Source organism: Dipodomys ordii, unplaced genomic scaffold (genome assembly GCF_000151885.1).
Source record: "Dipodomys ordii isolate 6190 unplaced genomic scaffold, Dord_2.0 Scaffold51, whole genome shotgun sequence".
NCBI classification, from domain to species: domain Eukaryota; kingdom Metazoa; phylum Chordata; class Mammalia; order Rodentia; family Heteromyidae; genus Dipodomys; species Dipodomys ordii.
In genome coordinates this window covers 3,260,728-3,272,158 of record NW_012267267.1, presented here as the reverse complement: position 1 = coordinate 3,272,158, position 11,431 = coordinate 3,260,728, and the positions used below count along the sequence as shown (strand labels likewise).

The 11,431-nt window shown below is 36.9% G+C and overlaps 1 protein-coding gene across 1 annotated transcript in view; it reads left to right on the top strand.

The window, feature by feature from the left end:
* The window catches only part of Dock7 (dedicator of cytokinesis 7), a 172,569-nt gene that overhangs the window by 10,885 nt on the left and 150,253 nt on the right, over positions 1-11,431 (top strand). Inside the window, exons 7-9 of the mRNA XM_013020621.1 lie at positions 3,182-3,248; positions 5,004-5,153; positions 10,070-10,150. Coding sequence (XP_012876075.1) covers positions 3,182-3,248; positions 5,004-5,153; positions 10,070-10,150 — 298 coding nt within the window. The remainder of the gene's footprint in view (positions 1-3,181; positions 3,249-5,003; positions 5,154-10,069; positions 10,151-11,431) is intronic.

The window sequence follows — 11,431 nt, the reverse complement described above, 5'->3', positions numbered from 1 at the left end:
AAAAGCCAGAAGTGGCGCTGTGGCTCAAGTGGTAGAGCACTAGCCTTGAGCTGAAGAGCTGAGGGACAACGCCCAGGCCCAGAGTTCAGGCCCCATAACCAGACTCCCCCCCCCCCACCACCAAAAAAAGAAAGAAATCTTGACTACTACTTTGTACCATATGCAAAAAGTTAGTTACAAATTAATAGTAGATGTATATCTGAAAGACAGATGGTAGTTTCTAGAAGATAATATAAGATATCTTGAGGCTGGGAAGATGTCTCGCACGAAGCCCTGGTTTGATTTCTCAGCAGCACATAAACAGAAAAAGTCAGAAGTGGCACTGTGGCTCAAGTGGTAGAACACTAGCCTTGAGCTGAAGAGCTGAGGGACAGTGTCAAGGCCCAGAGTTCAAGCCCCATGACTGACAAAAAAAGAATGTCCTTATGAATTTATAGGAAAATGATTTTAATGTGTCACAAAAAAGTACTATACCTCAATACTTTTTCTTCCTTTTGGCCTTTTTTTCCTTGTGGAACTGGGATTGCATGTTAGGCAAGTAGTCTTCCACTGACCTATACCCATAGGTCTAACCATACATTTTACTTCATTAAAATTGGCAAATTTTGTTTATCAATAGACATAAGAGGATGAAGACAAACTTTGGACTGGCAGGTATTTCCAGTGTATACATTTGACAATGTGGGGATATCCAGAATAGCAGAATAGGCCAAAAGGGGATCAATAACTACATGAAAAAATATATCTACTGCAAAACCACTTACCCATTATAATACAACATCAAGCGTTGTAGAGTAGATTTTAAAGAAGCTGACAAGTAGTGACAGTCACTAAGATCCCTTTTCTTTTGGCTTCTGTCTGGGTTTTGGTAAGAAAAGCCTCAGCATGAAGCTAGAGGATAAAAAGGAATGAGATGAGGTGAGTATTCATTTTCTCTACTGAGTCACTTTGTTTTTTCTTCCCAAAGCCCTGGTTTCTATCAAGGAACCTCTATTCTTCTATTCTCTGGGTTCTCATTGCATGTTCTCTGTCAGTTAGGTTGGTGATGCTCTACTGTTGCTAACTCTGGGTAGCAGCTTAGATTCTGTGCAACTCATTGTAAATGGTCTTTTATTTAAATTTTAGCCCAGTAGAAATATGGTCTTTTAATAGACCCTGTTAACATTTGCAAGTAAAAAACCAGTGCTACAGCAGTGTTGACAATTTCATCCTTATAGTTTTTTTTGTATTGTACAATGTAATATGTACATTCTAATCTTCTACTTGTGAAATGCCAGCACTACTACTACTGATGTGATAACTAGAAAGGTCATGTTTCTAGCTATTGCCTGATGGTCCTTTGGGTGCAAAATCATTCTCGGTTGATAATCAGTTCTCAAGAGTTTTAGTTAACTTTACATTCAGCATTATTTCAGTCAATAAATACTTACTGTTTATTCCTTATAAGCTGTTGTTCTTGGGAGTAAAAGAAACATCTCCACTTAAGCATACAGCTACAAATTTTGACATTTTCATAAACTGGAAATTACTATGCCAACATTAAAAATTTTGAAATTTGCGGGGAGCTTGTGGCTCATATCACCTGTAATCCTAACTACACAGGAGGCTGAGATCTGAGGATCATAGTTCAAAGCCATCCTTGGCAGGAAAATTTATGAGACTCTTATCTCCAATTAACCACCAGAAAACAGAAGTAGAGCTGTGGCTCAAAGTGGTAGAGCACTAGCTTTGTGCAAAAAGCTCAGGGACAGTGCCCAGGCCCCAATTCAAGCCCCAGGACTGACTGAAAAACAAAAAACAATTGAATGGGTTGACATTTGTCAAGATGCCTTGTATTCATAAACTGCTTTGTTAAATAGCAACTCCTTTGTATAACTACTTAAAGAAATAAAATAAAGCAGGTGACCAAATATTATGGATATTGTAAGACTTTTTCTTTTTCTTTTTTTTTGGGTCCGGTCGTGGGGCCTGAATTCTGGGCCTGAGTGCTGGGTGCTGTCCCCCAGCTCTTCAGCTCAAGGCTAGCGCTCTACCACTTGAGCCACAGCGCTACTTCCGGCTTTTTTCTTTTTGCTTATGTTGTGCTAAGGAATTGAACCCAGGTCCTCATGCATGCAAGGCAAACGCTCTACCACTGAGCCACCTTCCCAGCCCCCTGTAAGACTTTTTCTAACGAAAATTCATTTTAAATATAGAGAGGGGATGGGAATGTGGCTTAGTGATAGATTGCTTGCCTAGCATGCATGAAGCCCTGGGTCGATTCCTCAGTACCACATAAACAGAAAAAGCCAGAAGTGGTGCTGTGGCTCAAGTGGTAGAGCACTAGCTGTAAGCAAAAGAAGCTCAGAGACAGTGCCCAGGCCCTGAGTTTAAGCCTCAGGACTGGCAAACCAAAACAAAACAAAAAACCATAGAGAAAAGTCTATCATTAATTATAGTTATTTCCATATGGTTATATGGTGGAATTTTGAATGCTCCTGTTAATCTGAATATTTTGTATGTATTTTTAAAGCTTTCTGCATTGAATATTTGACTTACAATCTGAAAAAATTAGGGCTTTATTTTTTTAAATTTTTTAAGGGCTTTATTTTTTTAACTTTATTGAAAAATAAACACATAAGCATATTTATATACATAAAAACCTGATTACCAGAAGGCAACTGATTAGTACTGCCACATGGACATAAAATGCTGTGATATGAAAGATAGCTGAAGAAATGAAGGAAGGCCAAATCTCTGTGTTTGATTGAAATGAAAAAAATCTGTATGAGGGCTGGGAATGTGGCTCAGTGGTAGAGCGCTTGTCTTGCATGCCTGAGGCCTGAGTTCGATTCCACAGCGCCACATAAGCAAAAAGAAAAAAGCCGGAAGTGGCACTGTGGCTCAAGTGGTAGAGCGCTAGCCTTGAGCTGAAGAGCTGAGGGATAGTGCCCAGGCCCAGAGTTCAGGCCCACAACTGGACCCCCCCCTCAAAAAGAAAAAAAAGAAAGAAAAAAATCTGTATGGAAAAGTATACTTTAGGAAAAAGGTATAATGCCGACAAACGTATAATGAGAAAATTTAGTGTTTAATCAGAATTTCTCTCTAGCTAAATCATTATTATATATTTTAAAATTAGTTTATCCTTGTTCTTTTTTATTTTTTTAATTTTTTAAAATTTTTATCCTTTTTCTTTATAAAGGTTTGAGATTGAAATTGAACCCATTTTTGCAAGTCTGGCTTTATATGATGTCAAGGAAAAGAAAAAGGTATGGGTATATAATTTGACTGTAATTTGTTATAATCAGTGGTTTCAAAACACTATTTTTGAGTTATTTTGTAATATGTAATGATGTAAGTATGTAATGATGTTTGAAAACAGCATTTGAAATGTAATTTATCAATATTACTTAATTTTTTTGCTATAAAATATTATAGTTGAGAAATAGTTTTAATTTAATTGAAAGAATTCCAAAATTAAGCGCTGTTAGCCTAATTCTAGCTACTCAGAATGCTAAGATCTGAGGATCACGGTACAGAGCAAGAGATCAGAAAAGTCCGTGAGACTTGTTTTTTTTGGGGGGGTCCGGTCGTGGGGCCTGAACTATGGGCCTGGGCGCTGTTCCTCAGCTCTTCAGCTCAAGGCTAGCGCTCTACCACTTGAGCCACAGTGCCACTTCCGGCTTTTTTCTTTTTGCTTATGTGGTGCTGAGGAATAGAACTCAGGGTCTCAGGCATGCAAGGCAAGCGCTCTACCATTGAGCCACATTCCCAGCCCCGAGACTTGTTTTTGTATGTGTTGGTGTATGCGAGTCCTAGGACTTGAACACTGAGTCCAGGTACTGTCCTTGAGCTTTTCTGCTCAAGATTATATAGTGCTCTCCCACTGAGCCACAGCTCCCCTTCCAGGGTTTTAGGGATTTAATCAGTGATAAGGATCTCATACTTCCTTACCTGGGCTGGCTTTGAACCATGATCCTCATCTCAGAGCCTTTGGCACACAACTGTATAGCAAAAAGCCAAACTTGGAGATGTGTCTTTATTTTTTTATTATTTATTTATTTTTTGGGTCCAGTCGTGGGGCCTGAACTCTGGGCCTGGGCACTGTCCCTTGGCTCTTCAGCTCAAGGCTAGTGCTCTACCACTTGAGCCACAGAACCACTTCCAGCTTTTTTTCTTTTTGCTTATGTGGTGCTGAGGAATCGAACCCAGAGCCTTATGCATGCAAGGCAAGCGCTCTACCTTCCCAGTTGGAAATGTGTCTTAAGTGGTAGAGCACCAACCTTGAACAAAACAGCCAATGAGAGAATGAGGCCCTAAGTTCAAGCTCCAATAACAGTATAATAGAACAAAAAAAAAAGTGGCAAAAATAACTTTTTCTTAATTTAAGGAATAGACAAAACAGTTGAAGAGCAAATCCTTATATAAAAGGTATGGGTGGTAATGACTGAATTTTGTTAATATAACTTCTCAACAGGTGGATGACAGTCTATATATATTTAAAATATCTTGGTAATAATCTTAGTTTTATTGTGGTATCTTATATTTATTTTTCAGGGGCTACCTTTACATTTAAGTTGTTTTTCTAACCCTACTGTGTGATAGAATCTTGAAGTGCCTTCGTTGATTTATTCTATCTACGTGTAACATATTATGGGTTTCTTTAGCAGAATTCTGCTCCATCAGTTTGCATAACCTAGGTGAAATGAAAGGAAATTATGTATTTTTCCAAATTATTTTAGGCATTCATTTCAATGATTATTTGATTCAATGATTACTTTATTAGAGGTTAAATTTTTAATGGAAATTTGGGATATGACTCTTTAGGAAAAGTTTATTGAAGTCTAGATAGCTTATGTATTTCTTTTGCTTTGATTTGGACAAAAAAGATTATTCCCAGTACAATATAAGATGAACTAAGAGGTCATAATGTCTTAAAATATGACTGGGTATGTATGATTTATATAAGTTCAAAAGAAAAAAAACTGTAGACTTAAAATTTAATATATAATTATATCTCTTAGATTTCAGAAAATTTTTATTTCGACCTTAATTCTGAGCAGATGAAGGGATTGTTACGCCCACATATACCACCAGCTGCCATTACGACCCTGGCACGATCAGCTATTTTTTCCATAACTTATCCTTCCCAAGATGTTTTTCTTGTAATAAAGGTAAGAATAATGTTAAATATATTTGTTTATTGTATAGTGTCAAATGGTCTTTTCCTACTAGTATGACCTTTATTTAGTCTTTTAGTCTTGGTAGTCTGTAACACAAATATTAGCCCTATGTTAAAATACTGCCTAATTTTTCTTGGAGAGTTACAAGAGTCAGGATTCTGTGAGAAACAGACTGGATTTATTTTAGGACATTACTTCATGTGATCATGGAAAAGTCTGAAATTTGTGGGGCAGACAAGCAGACTACAAATTCAGCGAAGAGTTTTGATTTTGTAATGTTGAGTCTTAGGTCCACAGAATACCACATTAGAAACCCTGTAGGATTTCCAAGCTATAGTCTTAAGTAGTTAAAGAGAATTCCCTCTTCCAGAATAGAATACTCAGTCTTTGCTCTTAATCCCTACAAGACACTAGTGTGGCCCACCCAATGTGAGAATAATCTACTTTACACAAAGTCTACTGCTTTAAATGTAAACCATCTTTTAAAAAAGTACCAAGTCAGGTGCTGGTGGCTCATGCTGGTAATCCTATCTACTCTGGAGGCTGAGATCTGAGGATCATGGTTCAAAGCCAGCCCAGGCAGGAAAGCCTGTGAGACTCTTATCTCCAGTTAACCACCAGAAAACCAGAAGTGGTGCTATGGCGCAAAGAGGAGAGTGCCTTGAACTGAAGAGCTGAGGGGCAGTGCCCAGGCCCAGAGTTCAAGACCCCCCCCAAAAAAAAAAAAACCTGGCAAAAATCAGGCATAGCTCAGCAAGCTGAAGGACCCAGGAGGCTGAGATCTGAGAATCTGAGACTCTTATCTCCAATAAAACTACTTAGAAAAAGCCAGAAGGGGCACTGTGGTAGAGTGCTAGAAAGAGGCTTAAGGACAGTACTCAGGCCCTGAGTTTAAGCCCCAAGATTGGCAAAAAACAAACAAAAAAGGTACCTTCATAGAAGAATTAGACTGATACTTGACAAAATAACCTAGTAACCTAGCCAAGTTAACAAATAAAAATAACTGTCATAGCTGATCCCTGTAATACTAGCTACTCAGGAGGCTGAGATATGAGGATCAAGGTTTGAAACCAGCCTGGGAAGGAAAGTTATTGTGACCTTTATCTCTAGATAAGCACCAAAAGGCTAGAAGTGGAACTGTGGCTCAGCTGGTAGAGCAGCATCTTGAGTGAAAAAGCTCAGGGACAGCGCCCAGATCCTAAGTTCAAGCTCCAGAAAACAAATAGGAGCTATACTACAATTGTGTTATCCCTTTTCTAAGTCATTTAATACTAAAAGCTAAGTCATTGAAGTTGCAATATATTATGATTTAAATGTCTGCCAATTAAGAATAAGAATTCCAAGCCAAGGGCTGGGAAGGTGGCTCAGTGGTAGAGTGCTTGCCTTGCATGCTCGAGGCCCTGGGTTCGATTCCTCAGCACCACATAAGCAAAAAGAAAAAAGCCGGAAGTGGTGCTGTGGCTCAAGTGGTAGAGCGCTAGCCTTGAGCTGAAGAGCTGAGGGACAGCACCCAGGCCCAGAGTTCAGGCCCCCCTACCGGACCCAAAAAAAAAAAAAAAAAGAATTCCAAGCCAAGAGTGATGGAACATGCCTATAATTCGAGCATTCATGATGCACAGTCTAGAGGATCTCAAGCTTGAAGGCACTGTGGTCTACATAGTATAGACTTTCTTGATAAAGTTCTAAAGTTCTAAAATCTAAAGATTACTAACCTATTTAGTGTAATCTAAAGAAATTTACCTTAAATTATCTTTGAAAGTAGCTTAAAATATATTCTTTAGTTGCTTTATTGATATAAAGTTAGTATATGGATGTAATGAATTTTGTAATGAAGTTATCAAATGGATTGTTACCAATGAATCCTCTTTACCTCCAGGAATATTGTTTTAATTCTGCATACATTCTTAGGAATTCAGCTTAATATACATCTGACTAGTTGTGCAAGCAGAGATTAAGCATCAATTATCTTAAAAGCATTTACTTAAGAGTAAGGTCCTAAAAATAAATAAAAACAAACACAGTTTCATTACATAGAGAAAATGGTAGATTTTCATGATATAGAATGTGTTAAAGGGAATGAACTGGTAAAATAAAGATGATTGGATATTGGTTACTTGAAAATAAGATTATTTAGTAAAAATATTTAGTTGGCTTCAGAGTAAAGAATAAAAGTTGAATATATATATATTCATATAAGGTAATAGGGAGGTAAATAATGGTACATTCATATAATAAAACACTACAACTGTGAAAGCTATGACTTAGATTATTTAATGTTACAGAATCATATGTGTCAGTGTTTAATGAAGAATGAGTTTGGTTCAAAACTACATACCATGTGATCCCATTTGTAAAATACAAACAAACATATGTATATATTTATACACAGATAAATATGTATATATACATGTAGTGAAGTTCTCTAATTTTAAAAAGAATGGGGGAAGTTGGGTGTTTTCTGTTTGGTTTTTATTGGTCATGGGGCTTGAACTCTGGGCCTGGGCACTGTCCTTCAGCTCAAGGCAAGCCTGTACCACTAGAGCCACAGTGCCACTTCTGGTTTTCTGGTGGTTTATTGGAGATAAGAGTCTCTGGAACTTTCCTGCCTGGGCTGGCTTTGAACTGTGATCCTCAGATCTCAGTCTCCTGAGTACCTAAGATTACAGGCGCCAGCCACTGATGCCTGGCTAGGGAAGTTGTTTTAAGGAGTCTCTAACTCCCATTTTCTGCACAGGAAGCAGGAAATGTTTCTGTCTCTCGTTATTACTTGGCAGATAATTTTATCCTGTTCTGTATGTTGTGTTTTTTTCTGTTTATTTTTTCCTTCATTATGATAAAAGTAAGTTTTGATATAGTGTAGTCTATCTATTTTCATTTATATTGCCTGTGCTTCTCATGTCATTCAAGAATCATATATAAATCCAGTATCATGAAGCTTTTTGCATTTTTTTTTCCTCTAGGAGTTCTGTAGTTTTAGGACATTTATCTTAGTTTTAGATCTTTGGTCCATTTTGGTTTGTGTAAAGGTCCAGCTTCATTATTTTGTATTTGGATACTCAGTTTTCTACAACAGTATTTGTTGTAATGGTTGTCCCTTTTCTATTGAGTAGTCTTGCATTCTTGTACAGAATCATCTTTCATCCTGTCCAAAGTTGTTTGACCTTCTATGTGAGAATTTTCAATTCATTTTCATTCTAGTACCACACTATGTTATTATTATTTTTATTATTATTAGCCAATCCTGGGGCTGGAACTCAGGGCCTAAGCACTGTCCTGAGCTTCTTTTGCTCAAGGTTAGCACTCTACCACTTGAGCCATAGGACCACTTCTGGCCTTTTCTGCTTATGAACCCAGGGCTTCATGCATGCTAGGCAAGCAATCTACCACTAAGCTACATTCCCAGCCCCACACTATTTTGATTATTATAGCTTTGTACTAAATTTCTTTTGGAAATATGAAACATCTAACTAGTTTACTTTTTTTATGTTTGTCTTGATTCAGATTTTTTTTTTAGATTTTGTATGAAATTTAAAATAGATTTTTTCTATTCCTGAAAAAAATCATTGGCATTTTAATAAGGATTTTTATTAACTATTAATATTGGATAGTATATTAAAATCATAATTTTATTCTATCAATCCAAAGCTTTAGCTTTGCATTTATTTATCTTTCATTTTTCTCAGAGACTTTTATGATTAGCAGTGTATAGAATTGTTGTGGGTTGTTTTTGTACTTGTCCTAGGTCTGGAACTCAAGGCCTGGCCACTGTCCTGAGCTTTCATTTTTGATCAAGCCTAGCATTCTACCACTTAAGCCATAGTTCCACTTCTGAATTTTGGTAGTTAATTGGAGATAAGATTAGCTTCAACTCTAATCCTCAAATCTCTGTTTCTTGAGTTGCTAGGATTACAGGAATGAGTGACTAGCATAGGGCTTAGAATTTCTTTTTCTTCCTTGGTTAAGCTTATTCATGGATATTTTATTTTATTGTGAATGGAGTTGTTTCCTTAACTTTCTTTTTAGAATCTTCAGCATAAGTATCTTAATAACTTTGTTGAATTCATTTATTACTTAGAATAATTGTTTTTTTGTTTTGTATTTTGTCAGTCGTGGGGCTTGAACTCTGGGCCTGGGCGCTGCCCCTGAGCTCTTCAGCTCAAGGCAAGCACACTACCACTTGGGCCACAGCGCCACTTCCAGCTTTTTCTGTTTATATGGTGCTGAGGTATCGAACTCATGCATGTGAGACAAGCACTGTACCACTGAGCCACCTTCCCAGCCTCTTGATAATTGTTTTTTAAGCAGAGTTTTGCAGTGTAGCCTACTAGTAGAGCCTTGAACTTAACTATCTTGCCCAGACAGACCTTGAACTCATGATCCTTCTGTCTAGCCTTCCACGTATTAGGATTACAGGTCTGTACCATCATTGAAAAAAAGAGTACATAAAGAATTTGGTAGCTACTGAGATTTTTAATTCTTCCTTTCCAATTCAGATGACTTTTATTTCATTTTCTGGCCTATTTTTGACTTCTAGTACTTTTTTGAATAAGAGTAAGAGTGGGTTTTCATGTCTTATCCTGATTTTAGAGGAAAAGTTTTCGGCCTTTTGCTATTGAATATGATACTAGTGGTGGGATTTCATGTCCGTGTCTTTATTACATTGAGATTGTTTCCTCATTTTCCTATTCATTGAGTGTTTCTATCAGTAAAGGAGATTGAATTTTGTTTAATGTTTTTCTGCATTATTTGAGATGATCATGTGATTTTGTTTTTCTGTCATTCTGTTCATGTGTGATGTACTATATTGATTTTAGTATCTTGAATCATCCTTATATTTCAGGCTGGACTGCTTTTTTATTTAAAAGCTTTAATTTTTAAATAAAACATTAATTTTTTTGCCTTGACAGCTAGAAAAAGTCCTGCAGCAAGGAGACATTGGAGAGTGTGCAGAACCATACATGATTTTCAAAGAAGCTGACGCCTCCAAGGTAGACATCATTCCTGTTAGAACTTGGGAGAAACACATGAAGTATAGTAAACAATTTCACTACTAACTCAGTTTTTCTGTTAATCTACTTCTGTTTTGTCAGTTAGCTATGTTAAAACCTCTTTCACCCATCTTTTTTTTCTTTTCTTTTTTTTCTTTTGTAGTATGGAATTGATCCCAGGGTCTTGCTCATGTTAGTTTACTTCTAAAACCATACCTTTAACCCTAATTCTTTTTTGTGTGTATGCTGGTCCTGGGGCTTGAACCTGAGGGCCTGAGTGCTGTCCGTGAGCTACTGTCTCACATCTCAACATTCTGAGTAACTAGGATTAGACTCATGAGCCACCATCACCTGGCCCTAATCAATTCTTTAATGTTTTAATTTTTCTTGAAGAGAATTAAATTAATTTAGTTTAATTCCTCAACGATTAAAATATCCTTTTATTCACAAACTAGTGAGTGATTGATCTTTTCCCAGCATTTGTGGCTTCCATCTGATTCTGAGTTATCAGAAATATAGTTAAAATAGGAATTTCAGTCTTTTTGCTGAAGTTAACTAATTTCCAGAATATAAATGAATCTGTAAAAGCAAAAAAAAGTTAAATATTTAACACCAAATTCCAATATTTTTAGTTAGCTATAAGAATCCAAATAATCCCTCGATCTTTGAATAGAAAGGGCTGGGAATGTGGCTTGCTTGGCATGCATGAAGCCCTGGGTTCAATTACTCTGTACCATATAAACAGAAAAAACCAGAAGTGGTGCTGTGGCTCAAATGGTAGAGTGCTAGCTTTAAGTAAAAGAAGCTCAGGGACAGTTGCCCAGGCTTTGAGTTCAAGTCTCAGGACTAGCAAAAAAAAAAAAAGAAATACTTTAGGAATATTGAACATGCCACTGAAAACTACAAAATGTTTTGTTTTTTATTTTCTGAGATTGAGAACAAAAAGTGTCATGATCTTCTGTGATCTTTGGCTATTTGGCTAACACCATATTGAAGTTTTCTGGCTTTTCTCAGGTTGTCATTTTACAAGTCAAATTTGTTCTGTTATGTAGAGCTAATAAATATACCAGTAGCTTTTTTCATTTTCCTTTATGTAAACTGATAGAATTGAGCATACTTGCTATTTAGGCTCTTGAAACAAGAACTGCTTTTGGTGGTTCAGCACATAGTTTTTGTTTTTGTTTTTTTTTTTGGGTCCAGTCGTGGGGCCTGAACTCTGGGCCTGGGCGCTGTCCCTCAGCTCTTCAGCTCAAGGCTAGTGCTCTACCACTTGAGCCACAG